This window comes from Ischnura elegans, chromosome 1 (genome assembly GCF_921293095.1).
Source record: "Ischnura elegans chromosome 1, ioIscEleg1.1, whole genome shotgun sequence".
Classification (NCBI taxonomy): Eukaryota; Metazoa; Arthropoda; class Insecta; order Odonata; family Coenagrionidae; genus Ischnura; species Ischnura elegans.
In genome coordinates, this window is record NC_060246.1 from 165513404 (window position 1) to 165539765 (window position 26362).

Genomic DNA, 26362 nt, shown 5'->3' on the forward strand with positions numbered 1-26362 from the left:
TCACGGTGGGAATTTAGGGGAAGTAGGAGTTCAGTAAAAATATCGCGACTGACATAATGCCCATATGACTGACATAATATTTACGTGCCTATTCGTAAACATCGCATCGACAATACATCGTAGTTTAACATGTCAGGAAGGTCGCGCGGGGTATTTCGTACACTCCTACTTAACCCTTTGCACTGCTGGGCAAGGCAGGCTGCTGTGAACATACTTCGAAGACTACTTGATTACTTTTCGCCGAAGCACTTCGAAGGGTCCCTAATCCGGGACCCTTTCCTCGACGAGCTCACCCTCGCTGGCCCCTCTCTTCGACCCTCCAAGCGGGGGCCTCCCTCCCCAAAAGTGACCACTCTGACTGCATTTTGAAAATCTACCAATCAATGCCATCATCAAAAAATAATTGTTTGCATCGCACTCCTGCCAATCAGGCAATCAAGTACGTCTCTGAACAGTGTTTCTGCGATGAGAAATAACGATTTTGTTAACTTTGCTAAAATGGCCAAGTTAATAAAATTGTTATTTTTCATCGCAGAAACACGATTCAAAGACGTACTTGATTTCTATTTACCACCAACTTATTTTTCAGGCTACTCGTAATGAAGACGCACTTCTAACTCTAACCATGAACTTTCTTCTTGCGCACCTCCCCGTTCTCCCATGCCGAGAGATCTTTCTTTCCAAAGTCTTTGTTTACTCCCTCCTGCGGCCTTCTGCTGATCTTGCTGACACCCACCTTACGCATCCCAAACCCCTCCTTCCCCAGCATTTCCCATTCACTCTCTCCCTAAGGTGACCGAGCTTGAGTGCGTCGTAAAAAAATATGCCCCCCAAACGTAGACTGAGGCAGAGCTGAAGGCCCTTTCCCTACCCTTCTTTCTCCTGCCCCTTCACCCCTCGTTATGGTGACCACACTTTTTTCCTCATTCCACTCTTATTCAACCCCCCCCCCCCCACTCGGAATGTTCTCCGACTGTGGAGAAGGGCATGGTTCATCTTTAACGGCAAAGGGGGTAAGTTTTTAACCGGAGAGAGGCTGAAGAAGTATCTTCCACTATCGGGGAAATGGTGCCATGCTTATAATTGTCTCTCTTCTTGCCTGCTGACCTTTCAATTTAAATTATTTTCTTTGCTCTTTCCTCACTATATTTATTTACAATTATGGCGCGACTTTTTTAGAGCTAAAACTAAGAAAATCTTTTCTCTATGTCAATGATCCTTTGCATAACTTTCAATATGGCGGAGAAAGGAACACGAAAACTAAATGAGGTGAAGGTACAGGTTTTTGCGTGTCATTTTTGGGAATTCACGCAAGTGAACTAATACTTCATACACGTTGAGAAATGATGAAACGTCTCTTGTAGGAAAACAATCAATGCGGATAATAAGGTTTCCCTCTTTACTTCTCCGATAATGGAAGATGTTTCTGCAGTCGTTTTCCGGTTGGAACCTTGCTCCTGTCAGCATAAAAGAAGAGAGACATACTTTATGAACATATCACTTCACACCCGGTATGAAGAATATGGTCCTGATGAAGAATAAAGTCTTTCATAGCAACGTCTGCAAAGATGATGGAGCACAGTAGCCGGACAGAGAACTCAAACAGAATTTACTTCAAATATTCGCCAGAAGATAATCATATCCTATGTAAATTATAATCGTAACTGAATCTCAATAAAAATAACTAATTGAAAAGATAGCACATTCAGCTGAAAATACGGAGTAACTCGAAATATTAACTTACGAAGGTTATTTTGGAAACGGGTTAAGGCATTCGTTATTCTTTTTTTTTCTCGCCACTGAGCGATAGAGGGCTACATAAATGGCGGTTAGGCCCTAAGAGTATGGTTAGGCCGGCTGCCGCTAATATTTCCGTGGGTGCTGGAAACAAATATATATCTTACGCTTACTTAATAGTTTCTATTCGCTCCTAACCACAAATTTATAACATTAAATTCTTATAATAAACTTTGCAATTCATTATTTGATTACGTTTTCTAAACTGGTCGGGAATTTCTTAAGCGATCGTTGATATTGAAGTATGTACAAGAAATGGGAAATTTATGGTGGTATAATTATTTAACGATCTTTCACAGCATAAATCGATAACAAAAAGCCTTTTCTAAGAATTCTACCATGAATAACCACCGAAAACATTTAAATAAGGCCACTAAAGACAAAAAAGGGCGGAAGAAACAAAAGCGAACATTTTTTCATGACTTATGAAAAAGGTTTTAAATTACGAAACTCGATTTTACAAAGTGCCAATTTCCCGGTCCCACTGCCTTCGTATAATCGAGAGTTTACTGTACTAAGGTCCCAAGGCATAAGCTATTCCTACATTTATCGAAGATACTTAACAATTATCTAAACTTGTTGTTTTCTGTAGGGATATGCAATATTGAAATATTGAAAGGGTTGAAATAATAGGGTGGTTTCCTATTACATATTTTTTTATTGCCTAAATCGAAAGATTATTACTCCTGGAGTACGTATTTCATGCTTTTAGATTTTTAAATGACAATATCTATTTTTTGCGATTAAATGAAAAGTGAAAATTTTCAAATGCGCGAAAACGCGACGGCTAAGAATGAATGCCGGGAAAACCCCGTGTGACATCGTTCCGGTTCCCCCTCCCACCCGGTGAGGTGACCTTGAGGCGAGGCTTAGCGCTGATACGTCGCAGGCTGCTAGCGGGTAGCTGAGTACCTTGCTGGATGGTAGCGCTTGGCTTAAAAAAGGTTTATTAATACCTTATCAAACGAAGAAAACTTTCCGACCTAGCCAGTTTTAATAGGTGATTATTAAGACATGTTTCCCTGAGCTCTGTGCCTCATGTATGCATTGGTAACCTCAGACGATGTATAACTCCTATCCTCTCGTGTAGAAACTAGGTCCCTGTGATGTCATGTGGAGTGGAATTGCATGGGTGCCAATCTGGCCTTTTTCAAATGAGGATAAAATTTGACCCTTGCCATTCGTCTAAACCGGTATTTCAAAAACCAAATAATTTGTGTATTATGAATACACTAATGGTGGGTAACGAATCGCAATCAATGCCGTTCGTTTTCTTTGATGAAGGAAACTACCCTATTGGTTGGCGAGCTTACTTGGTGGAAATTAGACATGATAGATAGAAATTAAACTGTTGTATTCCGCAAAGATTTATTAAAACACTCGACCAGTTTCAACCTTTCCACGTCATTGTGTATCAAGAGGTCTTTCCAGGTTATTATCAAGATTATCTCTTGATAATGAGCAGGAAAGGTTGAAACCGGTTGAGTGTTTTAATAAATCTTTGTGGAATACAACAAAGTTTTTTTATGTATTGTTGATAGTGATTCTTAAAAAAGAGCATTTTTCTACAAAATTATGGGGTAAAACAACATGCCTCTTGATACCAGCTTCAATAAATCTAGCAAAAATCCCATAAGCACCACCCCACAAATAATTCCTTCCCAACATGAGGCCGATAACCTTACACTCACCTGTCTCAAGCCAGTGCCAAAAAGTGTCCTGATCACATCTGCTGCCTTGGCTTGCTGCGGCTGCTGAGGAAAAGCCCTGTTCACCAGTGGTGACAACTGCTGCTGTTGGATAATTGGAGAGTTGGCAGAGGTCACAGCAGCAACTGCAGCATTCAACGGCTGTGGCTGTGCAACTGCACCCAGGTGAGCAAGGAGGGGCAGAACAAAGCCTCCCACAGCATCAATTGCCCCCACCGTAGTCCCCAGGGTTCTTGCTATATTGGCAACACCCTGCACTGACCCAGGGATCGTGGTTGGTTTCGCCTCCTCCACCATTGGTTCCTTGGAAGGCTCCTCCGCCTTCGGCTCAGCGACCGCCACCTCCTCCTCGACAGAGCGTTGCTCATCAGGGGCCAGCGAGGAAGACGCATCGGCCAAGCCACTCGATGGCACGTCCCTCGACTCCTCTGCATTCGGGAGGCCATCTGTGTCGGGGGCAGGTGGCGAGGGGGCGGGAGAGTTGGTGGGCTCAAAGGGGTCGTACGTGTCCATCTCCTGGTCCTTCCTGCTAGTGGGCTCCTCAAACGGAGCACTGCCATCCTTGTTGGCAGCTTCTTCCTCTGCTGCCGTCCTCGACGATGCAGATATGGCGGCTTCTTCTTGAGGGGCCGAGGGAGAGGCCCCTTCTCCCATTTCATTGAACTGTCTCTCTAGGTCGGGGGTTGAGGGCCCTGGGGGAGTGTTGGGGCCCACCTGCACGGCTTGATGCACTTCTGAATCTCCCATTTCGCCATTCAGGCCTCCATCCTGAGCACCCACCTCCGATTCACCCTGGACCACCAGAACTTTTTGTCCAAGTTCTAACTGGGCGGCTGCTGCTATGGCCTCTGAGGCACTGATCTCATCCTCCTCATCTTCATCATCTTCCCTCAATGGATTGTTCACAGAACGTAGCTGCGAGCCTTTAGAAGTGATGCAGAACTTGACCTGAGGTTCAGGAGGGGTCTTTGGTCCAAGGCGCCTCTCAAGGGGTATATCCTCCGTCACCGAGAGCGGCAGGGGAGGTTCCTCCAGAGCAACCGATTCTGAGGGTGCATTGGACGTGGCGACAGCAACCTTGCGATCCTTCTTCCCCAACGACTTCTTTCCCTTGCCTCCCAGCTTGCCTTTCTTGCCCACCTTGCCTCCAACCCTCTTCTCCTTGACGCCTATTGTCCTTGTCTTCGGTCCCTGGACAGGGCTCATCAGCATCATCCTGTGCCTTCTCTGCAGGTCCGCATCCATTTGCTGTTGTTGCTGTTGCTGTTTGACAGCCTTGTCCTCATTCTCCCCACTGCTATCACTGAGCACAATAAGGTCTGCAGGGGAGGGTACCCTCTCCACAAACGGAGACGTCTCCAAGTCAATTATCACACTCGGTTTCTTCTTGACAACAGGCATGAACTTCCTCTTCTTCTTTGATCCAGAATCGCCAGGTGGCTCCTCCATCACTTTCACCTTCTCCTCATTCGGAGACAGGGCTTTCCTCCTCTTTGGCATACTTGAGTTCTCTTTTGGAGCTGACTTAAAGCTGACGCTGACAAGGATGTTGTCACCAGAGGCAAACACCTCCTTGGAGGCAGCTGGGCTCCTCTCCCTCCTCTTCTTCCTTTTCTTGCCTCCCATCTCTACCTCTTTCCTCAGCCTTGCCTCTTTCTTCTTTCTCTTCTTCTTGCTCGCACCAACGGAGGCCATTGCTGGCGATCTCATCCTTTCGGGAGACCTCGAGGGAGAGCGTGAGATGGACTGCAAGCCCATCCTGGACCTGGGAGGAGGGGGCAATGTCGGTGTGGAAGGAGACCTACAGAAGGACCGACCTCGAGAATGTGACGGTGACCTTGACATGGGCATTGGGGACCTATCACGCATTATCCTGCTTCCAGACAGAGACCTGGATCGCATATGGCCCCGAGTTTTTTCTTGACTTCTGGACTCAACTGGGGTCATAGATCTGGTCCAGGACCTACTCCATGAGCGTTCCCACGATCCCTGGGATGGCTCTGTTCTCCTCCTCCTGCTCCGGCTTCTGCTCCTCTTCCTCTGACGACTCCTGCTACGGCTCTGCTTCCTTCGCTCTGAAACAGGGCTGCGACTTCTGCGACTCTTCTTCCTAGTCACAGCTTTGCTAGATGTGTTCTCACTGCGTCTCACAATGCGATCCCTTGATCTCTGCCGGGATCGAGAGCGTCCACCACGGGATCTAGAGCGTGCTCCTCTGGATCTAGACCTTTGACGAACCCTAGATCGTGACCGAGATCTCCTTCCCTTGCCCCTGGACCTAGACCTGCCTCGAGACTTAGACGGAAGCCTTGAGCGTGAATTCCTAGACCTTGACCTCCCACCTCGTGACCTCGATCGCCTCCCTCTTGACCTAGACCGTGCCCCACGAGACCTTGAACGGGCTCCCCGTGATCTAGAACGCCCACGAGGAGACCTGGACCTGCCTCTGGACCTTGATCTGATGCCTCGAGATCGAGACCGGGAGAATAGTCTGGACCTGGATCTCGACCTTGAATTTGATCTAAGTTCACGTCCAAAGGCATCAGTCCGCCTCCGCTTGGTTTTAGACCTCTCACCCACCACTTTCCTCACGTCATACCGTTCCAGGTCCTTCCTTTTCGCTTTCCTCCTATCTCTCTCCTTCTTACCACGGCGATTCTCTTTGTCTTCCTTATCTTCCAGCTCCTTCTTTGATTGATTGGGGTCCTCGGCTCCTTTTTCCCGATAATTTCTCTCCTTGCCTAACTTGGAGAGTTTCTTCCAGGCGATTGCCGCATCCCCTCCTGCTGCATCCGCGTCCTTGTTGGCATCGGCCTTTTTCCGCGCCCTCCGCCGTCCCTCCTTCTTCCCTTCCTTCTTTGACTCCTCACCATCCACCACCTTACGGCCTTCCTGCTCCTCCCCTCTCCTCTCAGCATCCTTGCCATCAACGTCCTTTTCGACCATTTCTGCTACGCACTTGGCCCTGTCATCCACTATCTCTCCCTCTTCTTCCTCTCCAACACACGATCGCCTCTTTGACGCCTCTAGATCATCAAATGCCGCCGTTTCCTCTGCCTCAGATATTGTCTCTGTCTCCAGCCCTTCCAGTTCCGGAACCACAATATCTCTCGTCCTTTCACCTTCTTCTGCACTTCTCAACCCCTCTTCCTCTCCCTCCTCAATCTCCGCACCACCCTCCAAATCCTCATCTGCTCTTGGCTCCTTTTCTTCCACTTCTTTCTCATCTTCCTCTTCATCTCTGACTAATTCCTTTGGACCATCATCCAAGGTGGCTTCCCTTTCATTGGGCAATGACTCCTCTGTTGATTTAGAATCTATTGTCTTGGCCCCATCATCCGACTTCTCACCTTCCACATCTGAGGACTTCTCAATTTCAGCTTCTCCATCAGATTTGTCAGGTTCAGCATCAGATTTAGATTGAACAGGCTCTTCCTCGACATCAGATTTTTCAGTAACCAGTTTTTCAAAATTCTTCTTGTGACTCTCATCTATTTCACTGCAAGAATCCTCAATATTCTTCTCCATTTCCGGACTATCATCAAACTTTGGTGGACTAGGAGGTCTCTCAACCATCACAGACTGATCATCATTCCACTGCTCTTCACTCGGTTCTTTATCTGAGCTTGTGATTTCTTCAGTGGGTGAGTCACTTTTAGAAGATACCTTTAATGACTCATCAACCTTTTCTGAAAGAGATTCGGGCTCTTCTACCTCCTTATTGGGCCCTTCTTCTGCCTCAGCAGTCCTTGCTATGTTCACACTCGTGGCTGAATAGATAGAAAAATTGGGGCACTCATCATCATCCCCCTCGTCCTCATCATCAGAGCCGTAAGCATTCACTCCCAAACCAAATTTACCCTGGCTGAGGATCCCATACACCCTCACACCTACCGCTGGTCTCCCTGATCCTTCATCGTCAACAGAGGCAGCCTTTCGCCTCTCGTCCTCCTCTGTTGGAGTGACACTCCTCTCACGGTCGTATCCATGCACGTCTTCAGGTAATTTTGCGATGGAGTCCATGAGCGATGGTGGGAGAGGTGGGGGAGGGGGCACTTCACCTTCGAGCAAATTCGAGCGAGGCGAATGTGCCTCGTCTGCATTCCCACCCTCTTCATCAATCACCATTTCATCATCCGTGTCGTACGAGGGCTCGGCTGGATCATACTTGTCAGAGCCACTGGCTTGAAGGGACGGGTGGTGAAACATGGGCCCCTGATCTGGAGGCGTCTCAATCACGTGCACGTGGCGCTCGGCAATCGTGTCCATCGGTGGATCCGAGCCCCCCGGCTCTATGTCGCTGTAAATGTCCACGTCCTCGTCCTCTCCTTGCTCCCTGTCCTCCTTGTCTTCTTCCTCCTCCTCCTCATCTTCGTCCAAGTGCCTCTTGAGCAGCTGAGGACGATCGTTCCTGTCTCCCCCACCTCCACCACCCTCCCCCCCACCCCCTCCATTCCCTGGACCATTCGTGTCCCCTGCCTCCGAGCCATAACCAGAGTTGGCCCTGGCATAGTCAACGTGCTGGTCCGTCCCCCCCCTGGTCTCTCCCCCTCCACTCGAAGATGTCCTGTCCCCACTGCCCATGTCCCTCACAGAGGAATTGACCGCATGACTGGAGCTGCCATTGCCAGAGCTGCCTGGAAGTCCAATGGTTTTCACTGCTTCAAGCGGTGTGACAACGGACCCGTCGACTCTCTCGCAAGGAGTCATGGGAGGTGGCTCAACGATGTCGGCATGAAGGTCCTGGTGAAGTGATCCACCGTAAGAGCGTGAGATTGGCTCGATGCTGGGGTTCTGCTTGATCACAGAGTGCGAGCGAATGTGAGGGTGGATGACTGAGGGGCCTACTCGCAGATCCTCGGCGACCACGGGAGCACTGGGTGAAGCCTGCACACGCATGTCCACTGCTTCACAGCTGACGCCAGAATAGGGACCCATACCGTAGCCCATTGGCCCAAAGCCAACGGCACCCCTTCCGCCACTCGACAAGTCCAGGTACATATTCCGATGTAACAATTCCCTCGCATCGCCCTTTTGAGAACTGCTGCTCAGGTCGAGGGGCGAGTTGGGCGAAAATCCATACACGCCAAAACTCCCTCCACTCACAGCTTCACTTTCGTGATTGGGATTGACGTGCGAGATGAATCCCGAAGCTATTACACTCCGATCACTTTTCACAGTGGAGGAGGAGGGCTGGGAATCCCACGGTCTGCCATGGTGCCCATCATCGCTAGCATCCACATAATTACGATTAGTAGAATTCACTATCACATTCCCCGCCAGATGTTCAATACTTCTGAAATTGTTTGTGGCTCTTGAGCTTGTGGTGACGACACTTTGAGTAGCCATTGTTGACGGAGCACGGCTGGCATAATGACTCTCGTTCACATTCTGAGAGGATAGCCTGTCTTTGCGATTTGCTGCACTGCTGGATTGCTCCCTCAAATCAGCGTCAAGGGTCCTCACAGGCCACACGGGCCTCACATTCGTGTCCATAGCCTCACGAGTTTCAACACCTGCAGCACTGTCTCGCACTTCCACACCAGAACTCCCGTCCCTAAACGTTGAGCATGAGTCTTGGGCTGTCGTTGACGGTTCAGCAGGATTTGAAGGTACCCTGGCTGCACCAGAGTTGACATTCATTTCATTGTTGATGTTTGTAGTCTCGATGGACTTGGGGCCAACTGCTGGTGAATCCCCACACCCCGTGTCCTGAGATTGATTCCTTGTCTTTGATTTCTCGACCACAATACTCCCATCATAATTCAGCTTCACTTTGGACTTGCGACCGTGCCACACAGACTGACTCTCCAAAATGCTTCCCAATACGTCAGGAACGCCACCACCTCCGCCTGTGCCCGTAGATGGGGAGGCAGAGGCGAGGGCCCTCTCTTTGATGAGGGCCTTCCTGCGCTCTGCAGCCGAGCCGATGCTTGAGATGAGCCGTTCCTTCGCCAACTGGTGGGCGTGGGCTGAGTCAATACGCCTCGGGATCGATGCAACCGCCAAAGAGCCTCCACCACCCTCCACATCCGAACTGCAAAAGCATGCAAAAAAATGGTTAAACATCAAAACTTTTCATAGAATACTAAGAACGTAAATACTTTAGGGATGAAACCTATCAAAGATATGAAAGTCATGCACAAAGAACTCATAGCACTGATGTCAACAATAGGTATTATGGTTTTTGTATCCAAAGCAATAGATCAATCTACAATTATAATCTCCAATGAAAAAGTATAGGTAATTTTCTGCTTGATCAGAAAACAAAATACATAGCAAAAAAAACAAAGGGAAGTAAAAATAATGCAGAATAATCTGCATGACTCCCAGAGCATGCACATTAACTCAGAAATCCTAATGTCGTTCAATTTCATAATCAGCAAACTGTCACACTCTTGTTTTCATGATGCAACTATTTCCCATCAATTCAGAGCAAAGTGAGCCTGAGATGTAAAAGTAATTGAAAATGTATATCACTGAAATGAATTTAATCCATTCCAGATTCCAATTCCAGGATTACACCAAGTTTTCTTTCCATCCCATTCCAAATTTTGAAACTCCTTCCCAAATCATCGCTTACAATTAAGCCAAAATATCCATTTATAATTTGCTCATTTAGGGCACAAATATACTGTTAAGCGGGTTAAAAAAAAAACAAGTAGACTCCTTCAACTATGCCAAAAATAGACAAAGTCAGAGTAAGCTATGCTCATGGCATAGAATGGAAAACCATTCTCACCCATCCGAAAAGTACTCGAGATCATTCCTGGAGCCAAATATGCTGAGAGTGGGCACCCGAGCACCAATTCCGGACGCAGCACCATTGATTACAGTGCCGCCATCTGCACCCCCACCAATTCCTTGTGCACCCCCTGCACCTCCACGCCCACAGATTCCCTTCTTCCGAAGCACTGCCCCTTTCTTCCCAATGCCCAATGTCTCCGCCAACCTCGAACGACCCTTCCTCTTCGACAAAAGCTTCTTCCCTCTCCTCAATTTTTTCCCAGCCTAGGGGAAAAAATAATTTGAATTAAACGTATGACAATTGCATTAAATGGACATGGAAATAATTCATAGGGCCAGACACAATGATATGAAGAAACAATTTCATTCTACGGTAATGATAAGAACAATAATATCCCTCTAAGTTTGAAGAGCCCCTTCAAATTAAGAAAAACGAAGGGTGAACTTCCAAACGTCTGCTAATTGCAGGAAAAATACATCAATAATGCATAAAAATCAGCTAAAACATTTAAAAACAATGCACGCGTTCCTTTTTCCTTCCCATAAATATCCTGAAACATATTCTGTGCATGTGCAGAACATTAAAATGGAAAGGAATTAGGAAAGAAATAGGATAGCACTATGTTGAATCCGATATTAACGCAATGATTGGCTAAGATTAATAGTTACACCACAGACAGGCATCACGAATGAAAAGGAACAGTGACTTGTACGCATGAGCTGCACACAACACTCACCCCTTTCCTGCGCTTGCCTCGCCTGCGACGAGACGTTGTGGTGACTTCCTCCTCTTCCACTTCCTCCTCCTCTTCCTCCTCTCCATCATCGCCCCTCTTCACCAGACGCTTCTTTGTCACTGTCTTGCGCTTCTTGCGCGTCATTGTCCTCCTCTTATACACCTTCCTCCTCCTTACCCTCCTCCGATTTGTAGGGCCACGAGAAGTGGATGGCTTTTAAAGAAATATTACACCATCAATATAGGCATGTGGTATGAATGTTGAATTTGTTGGATTCATTAAAAATACATAATTTGATTCATTATTTTCATTTTAAGACAGCTAAGAACATAGCCTAGAAGCACAGGTGAGAAAATCAAACAATAAAATTGTCCAATAGGAAACTATGGAAATTCAAAGACGATTAAGTACTCATTCTAATTCAGTCCACAGGACTCGTGTGGTCTTGAGAGCAACTAATCAATGCAAAATATGCACCAATTTTCAGCAAAATTGTCTGCTTCTTCAATCTTGACCTGACGTACCGACAATTAACAGTTTTACACTCTAAACCACTCCCTTGCCCACAGCAACTTTCAACAGCAACTGGTGGCTTCAGCGAACGGTAACTGTACTACTTAGGGACAATCTCCTTGATGCAATAAATATTATTTTGAAAGATGAAGCCGTATTTCAGCATAAAAATGTGTTTTACTCGATTTACAAAGTTTTCTTGCTATTTTTTAAACTTTCTTGCAGAATAAAATTACATGGTTCATAATTGCCAAGATCACCCCTTCTCACCTGCAAGGGAGATTGAGTGAGATTCAGCTCGACCCCTTCCCTCAAATGCCTCAAAGACATGATTATAATGGACACAATATCCCACCACTCATTTGCTCCTCCATTCAGCCTAAAAGCATACTTTGCAAAAGCATAAAGCACTGAGAAACTCCCCTCACTTTTACCAACCCATACCAGATACCCTGACTTATCCCTAACCTGTTACAACACTGCTTTTAAGGTACATTTGTGTGCTATCACAGAGGAGAAGAAACAATTTATAATCGATTTGTCCTCATGAATAGCTTGAGAAGTATGCATTGAATCAAGAAGGAGAAAAATACCAGTAATTAAAATTTTCAAATTCCTCTACCATAATCACAGAATGAGCCCATTAAGGATAAATTAAAGAAAATTGGGGCGTTGCCCTTTGAGTATATGTCCCTCGCAAGCACAGTAGAGCAAGTTGAAGATTACCCGTCCAGTAGCTGAATTCTCGGCCCATCTCCTCTCCACCTCCAGCTCCGCCATTTCCTCCATCAGCTCCAAGTCATGGCTGCGGATGTTCCACGTCCTCAGGCCCCTCTGACCACGCTCCACCACTGCGTCCCGACGCAAGCTGCGCAGAACTCTCTGGCTGGCACTGGTGCGGGGAAGCATCCGCTAGAAATAGAAGAGAAAAAGTGGGTTGAGTTTCTCCACCCATACTACCAAGTCTTTACCAAAAGAGGCTGCAAAATTTCTCCTACGGCTACTAGAGGTGAGTCGAATACTTTTTTTCCAAAATCAAATATTGAGCTCAAATACTGAATTTTACCTTGAATATCAGAATCAAATCTCAAATGATTTAATGCCTCAAAACTCTAGATAAAAATATTTTTCCCATTTTCATAGCGATTGAATAATATCTTTCCACACATCCATAAGTTTAGAGAAATTGATGTAGCAGATAGAGTGAGGCAACTGGATTGCCAGTTCAACTGATTTGAACTGGAACGATTTCTTTTTCTTCAGAACACTCAATGATTTACAGTGGAACCTCGTTAAAGCGAGTACGGGCTATAGCGACACCCCCGCTATAACGAGAGATAGCCGATGCACCGTCAATTGACCCTTTAATAAGCGTGTTAAAAAATTCGTTTTTACGAGACCCTTTCGGTGTTGGCTCTCGCCATAGCGAGGGTTTCACCAACGGAAGACTTTCATCAAGACTCCTTAACCTCTGTAATTGCTAGTGATCTGTTAGAAATGAAGTTAATGGAGTGCTCAGTCTCAAATTTATGTGGTAAACTGTCGTTCGATAAATATAATGATTGACGAAACAATGCTTTGCATCATTTTTATTCAGTGTGGCGCTTATAAATTGTTTGAATAGTTAGTCGTTATTTGAGTAAGAAAATTTAGTGATGCAAAAAAACATCGCCTTTCGTCTGGATTTATGCTTACGTTTATCGGATAGATGTTCATCTGTCGCCGCACCACTCCTGTTCCTGTATATCTGTTCGCAACAGGTATATTGGCTATTATTTGCTCCACCTCCGGTAAAGCGACAATTCGCTATAGCGAGTGTTTATTAGTGCACCGTGGGGTGTCGTTATATCGAGGTTGCACTGTATTTGGTAATCTTGCACAGCATGATGAGTTTGAATGAATCACATAAGTATCTGATCATTTGAGTTAAGGGTCATTCCATGTCAGTTCATCCAGGCATGACACCCACCGACTAGGATTCTGATGAAACTTGACAAATTTCGTCGTTGCACGTAGGAATGAAACAGTGTAAAGCATCCGGTCTCCAGAGGCTCTTGTACCTTCAGAGGGAAATAATTTGCCACAGCCAATCTTTTCATCCAATTCCTATGAAAATTAGCAGGTTTACTGTGGAAGTCATGAGGATTCCAAATACTGATTGAAAAATATACTAGGGGATATTGAAAATTCTCTAATCTCAGATGTTTCATAAGATTTTAGAAAATTTTGCGTCAAAGACATTGTTCTATAAAGCATGAAATTTTGACCTGAGGCAATATGTGAATCAGGGTAACTTATTTTTTCTAATATTTCTTAAGGTATGACCCACCACCTGTAAAAATAAAATTCATGGCTCTTTGCTTGCTTTGTTGTTAAAAATTTTTTATTAAAAAAAATCTCTTTTCACGACTCAGGTAGCCGTGAAAAGAGATTTTATCATGACTTTCAAAAAGCATTTCATCACACTTGAAGGAAGACCCAACACTGACTACCTGAGTCACGAGAAAGAGATTTTTTTAAATATCTCAAAAACAGCTCATGGGATTCCCCTTTCTTTGGGTCATTGAAAGTGCACCTTTCAAAGACTGTGTGACACCCAAGATTCGTCAAATTCGTGTTACTTTCACCGAGGCGCTCTACCTTAACTTCTTTTGTCAAATGCATGTTTTGCTTGCTTTTTTCTTCTCTTTATTTCTAGCTAGCTATTTAGGAAACAGATAATGAAATCAAAGAAGACCTGTCGAGTGGGAACATTTCATGAAAAATAAATAAGCAAATTATGCTAACAATGCAGTACAACGCAACACATTTTGGATGAAAGCACTTCTGCCAACAGTGCACATCCACTGCATTTTTCAGCTCAAGGAACAGCAAAAGTTGGCCCACTTAAGGGAAAAAGATGAAGGAAAAAAGTACAACATGCGTAACAAGATGTGAAAACTGAGTAAACCTCACACGTGTTAAATTTCGCAATAATGAAGCTTCCTTTTACTTTTAAATGTAAATCATGTTGGTACCACATAAAACAGAATATACAACAAAATTTTTATGTTCATTATATTGCCGTTCCAGTGGGCATTGAAGAATTAGGATGCAAGTTGAACAACACAAACCATGTTCCTGGTGGCTCTGGATGTGCGCTGTCTGGAGGCATCGGAGCTAGTGCACCTGGAGCAGAACCACTCCTCAATGGGGACCGAGGTGAGGGGCGGAGTGAGGCAGTCGAGGTGATAGCCTCGGTCGCAGCCATCACACAGCAGCAATGAATCCTCACGGTCTCCACTCCCACACACCTGCACACGAAATGGACAAAGCAATCAAAATGAGAGCAAAAATAATTAGGCTGCGCACATCTAACACCAAAACAAGACAAGGTTCACATGAAATTTAAAACAAGGGATTGTACCTAATGATAGCACCATTGACTAAGCTAACATCTTAAAACAGAGTGTGCAGTAGCTGGGCATTCCCTGAGATTTCCAGGTCTTCAAGATAGAATTTTTATTTTTCCAGAGGCATTATTATTTTTTTTCTAGTTATTTATTACAGAAGGTTTGGTGTGTTATTTGGGTGACTTCAGCTATGGAATGTTTTTGAATTTTAATACTTGGTGTAAAATGAAAAATCTGATTCAAAACTTCAAATCGTTTTAAAGAAGATCAACTCCCCACCCTCCCTTTCTTAGATTTATTTAATGTAATACTGGTGCCCAGGAACAAGGTTATAGTACAGCTAGACTTGGCTATTGATTAGGGATGGTAGGATTGGATACCTCCGATCCAAATATCCGCGGATATTGCCCTTCTCCAAATACTTCAGATCCAAATTCACTGAAGACATCAGCTCTGGATCCAAAATTTTAAATCAATGCTTCAGTGAATGCAGAGAGCGTATCATAAGAGAGAGTGGAAAGAGTTTTCATCCTCTCTTCGCATGCTCTGTCACACAACCACTCCATCCCCACTCATGAAACACTGTTTAAAATTTCAGGTAGGGGTTATACAACAGAATTTCAACCGTGCAACAGAATCTCAGCCTTGTAAGACGATAACCACGTCAAAAGTATCTACGTAGGAGATTTCAGAAAACCACCCTCAGCCCTCCATCAGCCCATGCCTCTGATGTTTTTTTTTTCGCTTCCAAGATCACACACACCATATTTCTTTGCCTTTGAAGGACAATTTCAAGTTACACTAAAACAATCAAAGCGTGTTTCATCCCTATGCCATCTCACCATCTGACCTTTTTCGGCTAACCTGCTTCAATGCTCTGTTTCTGGAGGACAATGCTAAGAGAGTAACTTCCTGGGCTCAAAGATGTCTCGATAGCTTCTGCAATTGGATGACAGCATGAGATTACAAAAGAACTGGACCAAACGCGATGCATTTCTGACGATATTTTAATTTTTTTCACCTCTTATTGATTGCCACTAAGATTTCTAGTGACAACTAGACTACACTTATACAGTGAGTCCTCGTTTAACGTCACTTACCGTTCCTGAAAAATGTGACGATAAACGAAATGACGTTAATCGAAGCACAATATCCCATAAGAAACAATATAAAAAGTGAATATCGGCTCCTAGACCTCACAATTCCTACGTAAAAAAATTTTAGCGTATCATATTTGGGCCATTTCTTACGATGGGAATGCCAAAATATGGCATAAACATGAGTCCCTGTCTTCATTGACGGCAATACCAGCAGCGACGTACATCCTTCTCCATTTTTGTATCTTCCCGCGTTTGTTTTTTCGGCTTCGCCATGGTGGTCACATCATCGCCTGGGCATCATCATCGCTGAAACATCGTCGCAGTTACAGGAACCAAGATTATTGAAACACGGCGAAAAAGTGACGACAAATACTCCGAGTTCTACCCGAAAAAATTCCTAGAAATCACTTTTCAGGTTCCAGAAAACCGTTATGTCAAGTAAAATTTGCTAAAACTTTACTTGACATTTACGCACTTAACATTTGCGCACCTACCTAAGAATTCATTTTGCAGAAAATTTGCTATAAACGTAATCGAAATTGACAATAAACACACCGTTTTACACTTCGTTTAGACTGACTGTATTACCGCCCACAAAACGAACAACCTGCAACCCCCGCCGCTTCGCATTTTTTCTCGCGCGAAATTTAAAAGATCTGACCAGACCTGACGTTATCGCGAAGCAAAGGTGCGATAAACGAATGACGGTCTCAAAATTTTCGTGACGTTATCGCGAAATGACGTTAAACGGGGTGACGTAGAACGAGGACTCACTGTATTTAACATTGTTGAAACAGCACAATTTTCAAAGAAACGAGTACATTGCTAGCCCCCTCAAACAAGTGGAGACAGACTGGAAACGCCAACTGGGTACATCATGTAGCTCACCTGGCTTTGCTTTGAAGACAACGATGTCACAAAATAGTCTGACCTATGACAAAATATATCTGAAATGTTCGTCCTTGACTATCACATTCGTAGTCTCGTTGCTTGAAAGACGGAGGGATCTCGCTCCTTCCCCTCCACCTCTACTTTACGCACTTCTGCTACCCACCCCTTCCTCTCCAGATCGCTGAGAGGTCGTCTTGTTCTGTTCATGCACCTCGTCGTACGTGAAGTCAATTTTGTTCTAAACATTGTCAATTATGTCACAGATTGCACAGTTGCAATTTCATTTGATGATATTTTGATACAAATGTATTTCACAGCATGGAAACATTTTTATTGAGATAAGAGAGAGCTCAACGTATGCCATGTTCGTGCACTGTGGCAGAGGCATAGTGAGGAGGGTAGGTGTTGGGGGGTCCAGACCTCCCCCCCCAAAATATAATGAAACAATTACTTTGATTCATAAAAGCAAACAAAATATTGACAAATCATGAATTTACAAAAGATTTATTTGACAAATTAAGTTTTTTTTTTCGATTATTAAGAGTTTTAAAATTAGTTTTACACCCTCCATTTAATACCCTGTTTTTCAAAAATGTTCCCCCTGGTTTTGGAACCCCCACTGGAACAAAATTCCTGGCTGCTCCTCTGCATAGTCGCGTGAAACTATTAGTGAGGAAGTGCAAAATCCGCCTCGCCAAAATTGAAGCATTTGAAGCAGGTGAAACACAAGTGTGTTAAGAAAGTGACAAAATTTGGGAGAAACGTGCATGAGGAAAATTTGAATACTGTCAAATAACTTGAAAGCTTTTAAATGATTTTTAATCAGTTAAAATATTAAAATGTGAATCAAAATCTAAATAGCACTCCTAATTTGCAATAGCAAATAAGCCAGAAGAAACCTGAATCATGTATTGCTTCCTTTTATATCAGGCAATTATAAATGCATTTGGATCTAAAAATATCCGAAGATCCAACACCTGAAATCAAGTATTCAATCCGGATCTGAAAAAATCCTGGATCCGTCCATCCCTACTATTGATAACATTGATATTAAAGGAAAACAAAAAAATTTCCACATTCCAGGAATCCCAAAAACATCATACATTCACAGTGATTAAACGAATGCTATAAAATGCGGAATCTAAGGAAAATTTCACATGCTGATGAAGGCAAGTTCTTCACGCTTTTGAGATAGAGACTAAAACCGATACGAATACAATATTCTTTCATTGACAAAATAACAGACTTTCGTTGATTACCAGAATACAGGGGAAATTTGATTTCGGAACTTTGCCAAAAAAGGCACATTGCTGTTTATCATTTAGACACATGGAAAAGCACTGAGTCTATAAGGTATTTCTCAGAAATATCCCTGATATTTCCAGTGAAAATAAAATTCCCTGTCTCCCTGTTTTCAACAGTGCTTAACATAGGCAGATCTGGGGGGGAAGGGGGGGGGCACAGGGGCACATGCCCCCCCCAGACCCTTAATAAGTATGCAAGATTTTTAATACAGTGCTGTCATCATTGCATTCGTTTTGTTCTATGGGGTATCCTTGTGCCCCCCCCAGAACTAAATCCTGGATACGGCCTTGCTTGTGCACCCCCCCCACAAAGAAATCCTGGATCCACCCCTGGTGCTTAACACCCTGTTCAATGAGCACTATAGAAAGTTGTTTGCGTTACCAAGGCAAGAGTTGTTAATATCCAGGAGTTAACAATTCAAATGAGTTTTCACAAAAAATAACATGAAAACAAAAAGATTACAAAATATTGTATGGAGCAGGATATGGAGGGAACAATGGCCATTTATTTGCCTTCAACATTTCCCAAGTCCTCACGAATGGCATACCTCACAGAAGGTGGGGTCCTCTTCAATCTGTGAGATCAGAGTGATGTCCTCGTCTTCCAGACCACTAGGGGCACCTCGGGGCTTCTTTGGCAGGGGCAACCTCCGAACCTCCTTCCCACCAACTCCTTCAAACACGACTATCTCAGAAAATTCATGGCGGTCCACAGGGCACGTGTTCACGTTCTGCACATGATTGAAGAGAGAAATAAGCCAACTTCATGCTTCTAAAAAATTACTATATTTATAAGGCCTTAAACATACAAACTCTGCAATAGAAAGAATGCTATCATGTACATAAAATTGAAAGTCACAATATAATACAGAATGAAGGCAGAGTGTGGTTCAAAATGAAAACTTTGTTATCACACTTAAAAAATTCATTTAAAGATTAAAAGGATATTGGCTGGAGATAAGCATGGGTAACAGTTATGAATTTTGACATGTTCACAAGTCTAACCTCTAATGGCAATTCGGTAAAAAGATAAATACACTAGAAATGTTGCGATAATATGAGAGGAATTGAAGACAAAGAATATCAAATATTAGAAAGTGCTTGTATGATAAATTATATGCTAGTAGTATAGAACAGCATGCACTCATGTGCTAATTGCACAAGGGCAAAACATCATTAAAATGTTTTACATGAATTATGAAGGGCACGTAGTAACCTACAGTAAGGTATAGAATGGCCGGTTGAAAGTACATACAGTAGAACCCCGTATTTGCGTTATCGGAATTTACGTTTTCCCGCAAATTGCAAGTTTTTTTCTGGGTCCCGTCATATTTCCTATCTCTCCAATGTAAATAGAACCCTGTATTTACGCCGTGCTTTTTTCGTTTTCCCGCCATGTGCGTCACGACGTGCCGGCTAAAAAAAATTATTTGCCCACTAAAACAATAAATAGTGCATATCAGCCCTTAAAAAATATCTTTTGGCTTCTTTTCGCGCATTTGTATTTAAAAATCCAAGAGAAAGAGACGCAATGAGAACTATTTTCGGGAAGAATTTGAATGTGGCGGGACAGAACGCCACTAACGTCGGAAAGTTGAACTACGTTATCTCGTTTTCTTTCAGCGGCGGAAAGATTCACGATATGAAAGTAGGTGTTTTGAGCAATCGAGCTATGTAATAATTATAATGCAAGAACTCCTGAAGCAATGTTGACAATAATCATGTAGCCTATAATTTGATACGAGAGTTTGAAAGAAAACCAGACGTGCTGAAACATGATAAATGCCGGAACTATAAAACTTGTCATCATTTGCACTGACTTCATTCAACAGTTGCGTAGCGTAGACGGGTTAATTAAATACTTAAAGAAAAACTTATTTAAACTTGAATTATCCCATTCACATAGCAGCGTATCGCAAACAACTGTGACTTTAAAAAATTATGAAGTCGCACGACCGTTTCTACTACGCACTTGATCGCCGAGGAGTAGTTCAGACACTCGTGTGTTGGCAAGTTATCCTCAATTAGTACGGGAAATGAATTTATCCTGCTTGAAAATGGAAATTCGAGGTGAAAAACGGACATTTTTAAATGACGAGAAAATGAAAATTTTAGAGCTAGTTGATTCCCACACCGGAACCCGCATCGATTCAAACAAATTCGTGGTGAAAAATCGCGATGCCATTGTAAAATATGCAAACCAGTGCGGACATTTATCAAAAAAGAGAATATATGTGAAGAATTCTAGGTAAGAAGAAATAGAACGAATTCTAAAAGAGTAGTTTTTAGGTGCAAGATCATCAAATGTTCCTGCAAATGGTGTCATCTAAAGGCCTGTTTACATAGTAAATTAACCCGTACAAGTTAATGTCTAAATTATGAACATGAAAATGCACCGTGTATTCACCCAACTTGTGCGTATGCATGAACAGAAAATAGAACCTGTTCAAATTTGGTTCATGCATTCATAGCCGTATTTAGGGGCGGGGGATGTGCCCCATCCAGATGCTTAAAAAATACAGACAAAATTTGAATACGGTTATCACAGGAGGATCTATGGGGGGGCATGTGCCCCCCCAGACACTTAAAAAATATGCAAGATTTTTAATACGGTTCAGTTATCATTGCATTCGTTTTGTATAACATGGTATCATTGTGCCCCCCTCCAGAACAAAATCCTGGATATGGCCTTGCTTGTGCCCCCCAGAAAGAAATCCTGGATCCGTCCGTGATGGTCATCATTACGTTCGCTTTATTTTGTGTTTTACTCAAGGAGGCTCAATCATTTAATTCAATAAGAATAACTTTGATATAAAAATAAAGAGAATTTTGTAAAGTCATTGTTATATCTTGTTTTTAATCTCAATTACGACAAGATCTTTTGCCTGTCAGGCTCTCTGTGCCCCTCCCAGAAAGAAAAATCCTGGATCTGCCCCTGCCTACATTCGTACATTTCCTGTCCCGTTCCGGTCCACAAAAATCATTAATGCAAGCAGACATTAATGTATAGTGTAAATAGGCCCAAAGGCACTTGAGAAAAAGTATTTCCCCAGAATATTGGGAATCGAAGATTCCACGGCATCTACAATGGTTGGTTGGATAGAATAGGTAGGACAAAAATAGGTACAGTCTTGTATACAAGATGGTGAGTGGTGAAAGCAAAGATGTTAACTTAGAGACAGCAACTCAGTGGAAAGAATGTGAATATATTAGACTTCTGGAAGGTTACAGCCCAAAAGATGTTTTTAATGCAGACAAAACAGGATTATTTTTTTATTTTTGTTGCCAGCTGTGCTTCAGAGGGAAGCAATGTTATGGAATAATGCTTAGTTAGTGAACAATTAAAAAATTAACATTTCCAAAGCCAGTATGTGAATAAAAGTGAAAATTCTCTATTTCCCACAATTTGCATTTTCCCGCAATTTACACTTTTTTTCTTGGGTCCCTAGAAAAGTGTAAATAAGGGGTTTTACTGTATCTGTTTTAGATGCACTACACTACGTAGTACGAGCATGGAAAGAAGTTGATGAGGGCAAAATCGCAAATTGTTTTAAAAAAGCAGGATTTAGTTTTTCTGAAGACTGCAACTGTGTACAGGACTATGAAGAATCATTAGAAGAAGGGAGAGGTGGTAATATAGCTTTGGGAGCCGATGATCAGTTGTCATTATTTGGAGATGAAATAAGTTTTTCAGATTTTGTGGGAGTGGATGAGATGTTATCAACATGTAAGTCACTTACTATTGATGAAGCTATTGACGTGCATGACAGTGATGAGACAGCAAGTGAGGAGGATGATGATGATACAGAAATGCCAAAAGAAATCACAATCAATGCTATGTCTGCTGTCAGTGCACTGAGGCAACATTTATCAACTGTTGCAGGAAATGAGAAATAATTAGAGCTGTTGGACATAATTGAAAAAAAGAGTAGAAATAATTTGCACAAATAAAATGACTCAGCAAAAAAAGATAATGGAATATTTCCAGAAGAAGGCTTGTTAAAAGAACATATTGCAATGGTGCTTCTTTTTTCATCACTTAATTCACCCCAGAATGTTTAATTTAAATTCTGTGATATATACATATTTAATTGCTTTAAAATTTGAAAGACTTTTTGAGAGTTTAAGTTGATACATATTGTTTTTAATTAAATGTTAAATGGATTTAAGTCAAATATTTTTGTTTAGTTTGTCCAAAGGTTAAAATATTTTTGCTTTAGAAGATTCTTTTATGTTTATGGAGCTAATGGAAAATGTTTATCCGTTTTACTCATTTATCAGTATTTACTTATTTATCGTCCTGTGTTAAAGGATCTCTTTCAGAAGACTGATGTTTTGTATGATCTACCTCACTGAGAGTTCAGTACTAATAAAGAATTTTTTGTTATTTTAATTATAGGTTTTATACTTACTATTCATTTAGAACATGATTCATATGAAAAATAGAACATTTAACTATATTTAAGGGGTTATTTTTCATTAAATTGTGCCTAACCTCGATTTTACACTTTCCCGCGATTTACACTTTTTTTCCTTGTCCCCCTCAAAAGTGTAAAAGAGGGGTTTTACTGTAGTTATCTTTTACCTTGGCCCACTCTTGGATGCAGCAAACGCAAAACAAGTGCTGACACCCTTCAGGGCTGCCCACTTCAGCTCCAGACAAGACCCCAGGAAGAGATCGCAAGCAGATGGGACAACGAGTCTTGGGGCCATCGCCATCCTCTGTCTCGCTGCTGCTGCTGCCGCCTTGGAAATTGTCGCGGTCCTGGGGTTTGCTCTCGGTATCTGCTCTGACTTTCTTGCTTGACTGCCTCACAGCGGTATCACCAGTCAGAACTGTTGGGTCATCATTGCCCTCACCAGATCTAACAGTGATAAAAACATAGACAAGTTGAATAAAAGATTTACTACACTGAACAAAAACATAACCACAGTCTATTGATAAAAAAACTAAAACTAATATAGAAAATTACATTGTTTAACACCACACTCACTCACGTTTAACACACCACTTTACCAAAAGTGAAAAAAATACAAAGCAGCAATCGATGACGATAATGAATGTGAAGAAAGGAACTCACTTGGTTGAGCTTTGAGGAGAAAAATCATCCTCGGATACAACTTCCCCATCTGAGCAGGAGTCAATCAACTGGCGACTTTTCCTGGTGCAAGCCCTGCTTGTCGAGGGCCTCGAGATGTCGTCATCATCCCCATCCCCATCCTCTTCACTATCCGTTGTCCAATCAGAATTGCGCTCACTGTTGGAATCGTTTGACGTCTCATCCGAACTCTCATCTGAAATTAATAATTGCGCACACATCAATTCCCACTCACTATCAATTGAGTAACACTCTAAAGTTCCTTCAAGCAGACACTTAACCCCCTCTTCACCAATCATATTTTGCATTTTCTCATGATGCACGACTTCCTTAAAATTGCCACTAACATCTTGAAATTTTCAGAGCACATAGAATAAACCCTTTCCAACATTTTCCTGTTTCTCAAATTAAAAAAAAATGAATCTAAGAAAATACAGAGGTAAAATTGTAAATATGAGAAAAAGGAAAATGTTGAACAGGGTCTGCTCCACGTTCTCTGAAAATATCAAGATGGTAGCTTTAGGTTTTAAGAGAGAAACAAATAAATCTGGTCGAGCGGGAGTTATACATCCCCTACGAGAGAGAGAAGCATCATTAAAACATATGTATAACCTCACGTGTCAAATACTTCCCAAGCATTTTGAATCTTTTCTTGCACCATCATTCCCTATCTCAAGACTACTAAACAAAAGCTTTTCTAAAAAATGATTTCACATTAAAACTTTTAACACAGTGCCCATTTGACTTAGAAGTCACACATGAACTACGATCAACGTAAACTACAATGGGGAACATGCATAATTTTTTAAAAGTACTGGAATAAGAAGGTCTCTACCTAAAATGTACTCGCCGAAAATTTCGAGTATGAATATGTAATGCTTTTTAGCTGAGTTATGAGTCTTTAAAAATTGATCTCCATCGGCTGCTTGAAAACACGACGTCATTGGAGCATGACGTCACGGCACGGTATCCACTGATGACTGACTGAGGAAGTGGATAGAAAATCGATCTACGAGGGCTCAAATGCAAATTTGGAGAAAATAATTATTGTTTTAACGACCAAATGTAGACTGTGAATATTTTAGGTTGCCAAGGCATTGTTGAAACAAATAAAGGGGATTGTTTTGGGAGATTTGGAAAGATTAAATGAAAATAAGTTGATTGCAAACTGTGATCTGTACTGCACACTTACATTATTTGGTTAGTGGAATAAGTGTATTGCAGCATGGATATTCAATAGACAAACATGTGAAAACCATATATACACCCATGTCTCGTATAGCGCAATTTCGATTAGCGCAATTTCGATATAGCGCAATTTCGATATAGCGCAAATTTGATATAGCGCAAATTTGATATAGCGCAAATTCGTTCCTCGGGGAAACATTGCAACGCAGTGTAGCCTAATCAAAAATCTTAAACGCTCTCATAATAAAACGTGAACTTGCGCTAAGTACACACGAAATTTCTATTATTTTTCGCGTATTAATATTATTGCTTGCCTCAATTCTTCTTTTTTGTTTATATATTAATCGAAATCCATTGCTGTGCAATGGCCAAAAGTATTACTCGTCATTGGGTCCAGATAGCCGGCCTACCGAAGTAATTTATCTAGTCTTCTTAACAGAATGAGTTAATTTAGATCATTAATTAAGCGTGGGGCTAGTGGAAATGAGTTTTTTTTTAGCAATACTGGTTGAGACGTAATTTTTGCCGTCGTAGGTTATCGGACGGTTGACTTCCAGGTAGAGGGTCTACGCTAAAGCCTTCAAGGTCATCGGTATTCACGGGGGAGAAATGGAACGGTGGCCGAGTTGCGCATGAATAGCATCAACATATAAGAGGGTCCGCTATTGAGTCTCAGACACAATAGCTTCGTTCCCTCCCCACAGTCGTAGGCCCTCTGCGTCTCAAGAATTCAGTTCAGCAGAAGAAGGTGATTTCAATAGAGCTATGCAGAGTAAAAACCAAGAGAAAATGGCAAAAAATAGGAATGTGGGTAGAAAAATCAAGAATTTATCAAGAAAAACCATAAACCTAGAAGAGAAATTGATATAGGTCAATTGCTTTGAAAATGGAGAACGTCAAAGCGATATTGCGTGGAAGTTTAAACGCACGATGCCTTATTCTGAATAAAGACGAAGTTAAAACATCAGTGACCTCGGCCGCACCAACTTCAACCAAGCGGTCTACACATACGGAAAGTTCATAGTGAATCAGTACAAAAAGACGAGAGTGGTAATCGCTCCGAGACATTTAGTGAAAGCTCCGGTTAGTTCCAGAATTTAAACGGCATGCTGGTATTTTCAATGCGGCGATATCAGGTGAATCTGCAAGTGTTGATAGCTCAGTCACCACAACATTTTCTGATGAACTCCAAGCTGTTATTGAAAAAGGCTCCTTTCCCCCTCAACTAGATCTAGTGTTGACGAGACGATATTCTTTTGGAAAAGAATGCATTCTCGTTCATTCATTTTCAGGGAAGGAAAACTTGGATCAGGTTTCAAGGCATTTAAAGACTGTTTCACGTAGCTGCTAAAGACTCGGAGGACTTCACATTAAAATGATTTATCATTCATAAACTCCGCTAGCTATGAAGTGGCATTCAAAGTAGCATTTGCCTGTCATTTCAATGAGCGACAAAAGGTCCTGGGTGACACAATAGTTGTTTTTCGACTGGTTTGAAAAATCGTCAACTGCCGGCAATGCATTACGAACCCCTGAGATAGCAGATGTTAGCCCACCCGCACGACAGGAGGGAATTTCAAAAGCACGCAAGAATTTTTTTTAACGTGAATAAAAGTCTTCAAATGCGTGCATACTATCTTTAAAGATGTTTTAAACTATAAACATTTATATAAATAATGTTTTCTAAGGCTATTTATGGGAATATATATGTTTTAGAGGAAATTCAATACCCAAGACCTATGCTACCAAGAACGCATCCCTATCTTCCCAATGATAAAACGCTCTCGTATAACGCAAATTCGTATAGTGCAAAGACCCCAAGGAACGCATCCCTTGCGCTATACGAGACATGGGTGTATCGTATTTAGTGCCCCGCCACTCAAGT

The 26362-nt window shown here is 42.5% G+C and overlaps 1 protein-coding gene across 1 annotated transcript in view; it reads right to left on the reverse strand.

The window, feature by feature from the left end:
- Nucleotides 1–26362, reverse strand: part of LOC124172100 — a 56256-nt gene that overhangs the window by 19600 nt on the left and 10294 nt on the right. The window contains exons 4-11 of the mRNA XM_046551539.1: nucleotides 23272–23485; nucleotides 22776–23055; nucleotides 18739–18921; nucleotides 14617–14796; nucleotides 12230–12415; nucleotides 10991–11203; nucleotides 10249–10517; nucleotides 3489–9543 (exon numbers count right to left, since the gene is read on the reverse strand). Of these exons, the coding sequence (XP_046407495.1) occupies nucleotides 3489–9543; nucleotides 10249–10517; nucleotides 10991–11203; nucleotides 12230–12415; nucleotides 14617–14796; nucleotides 18739–18921; nucleotides 22776–23055; nucleotides 23272–23485 (7580 nt within the window). The remainder of the gene's footprint in view (nucleotides 1–3488; nucleotides 9544–10248; nucleotides 10518–10990; nucleotides 11204–12229; nucleotides 12416–14616; nucleotides 14797–18738; nucleotides 18922–22775; nucleotides 23056–23271; nucleotides 23486–26362) is intronic.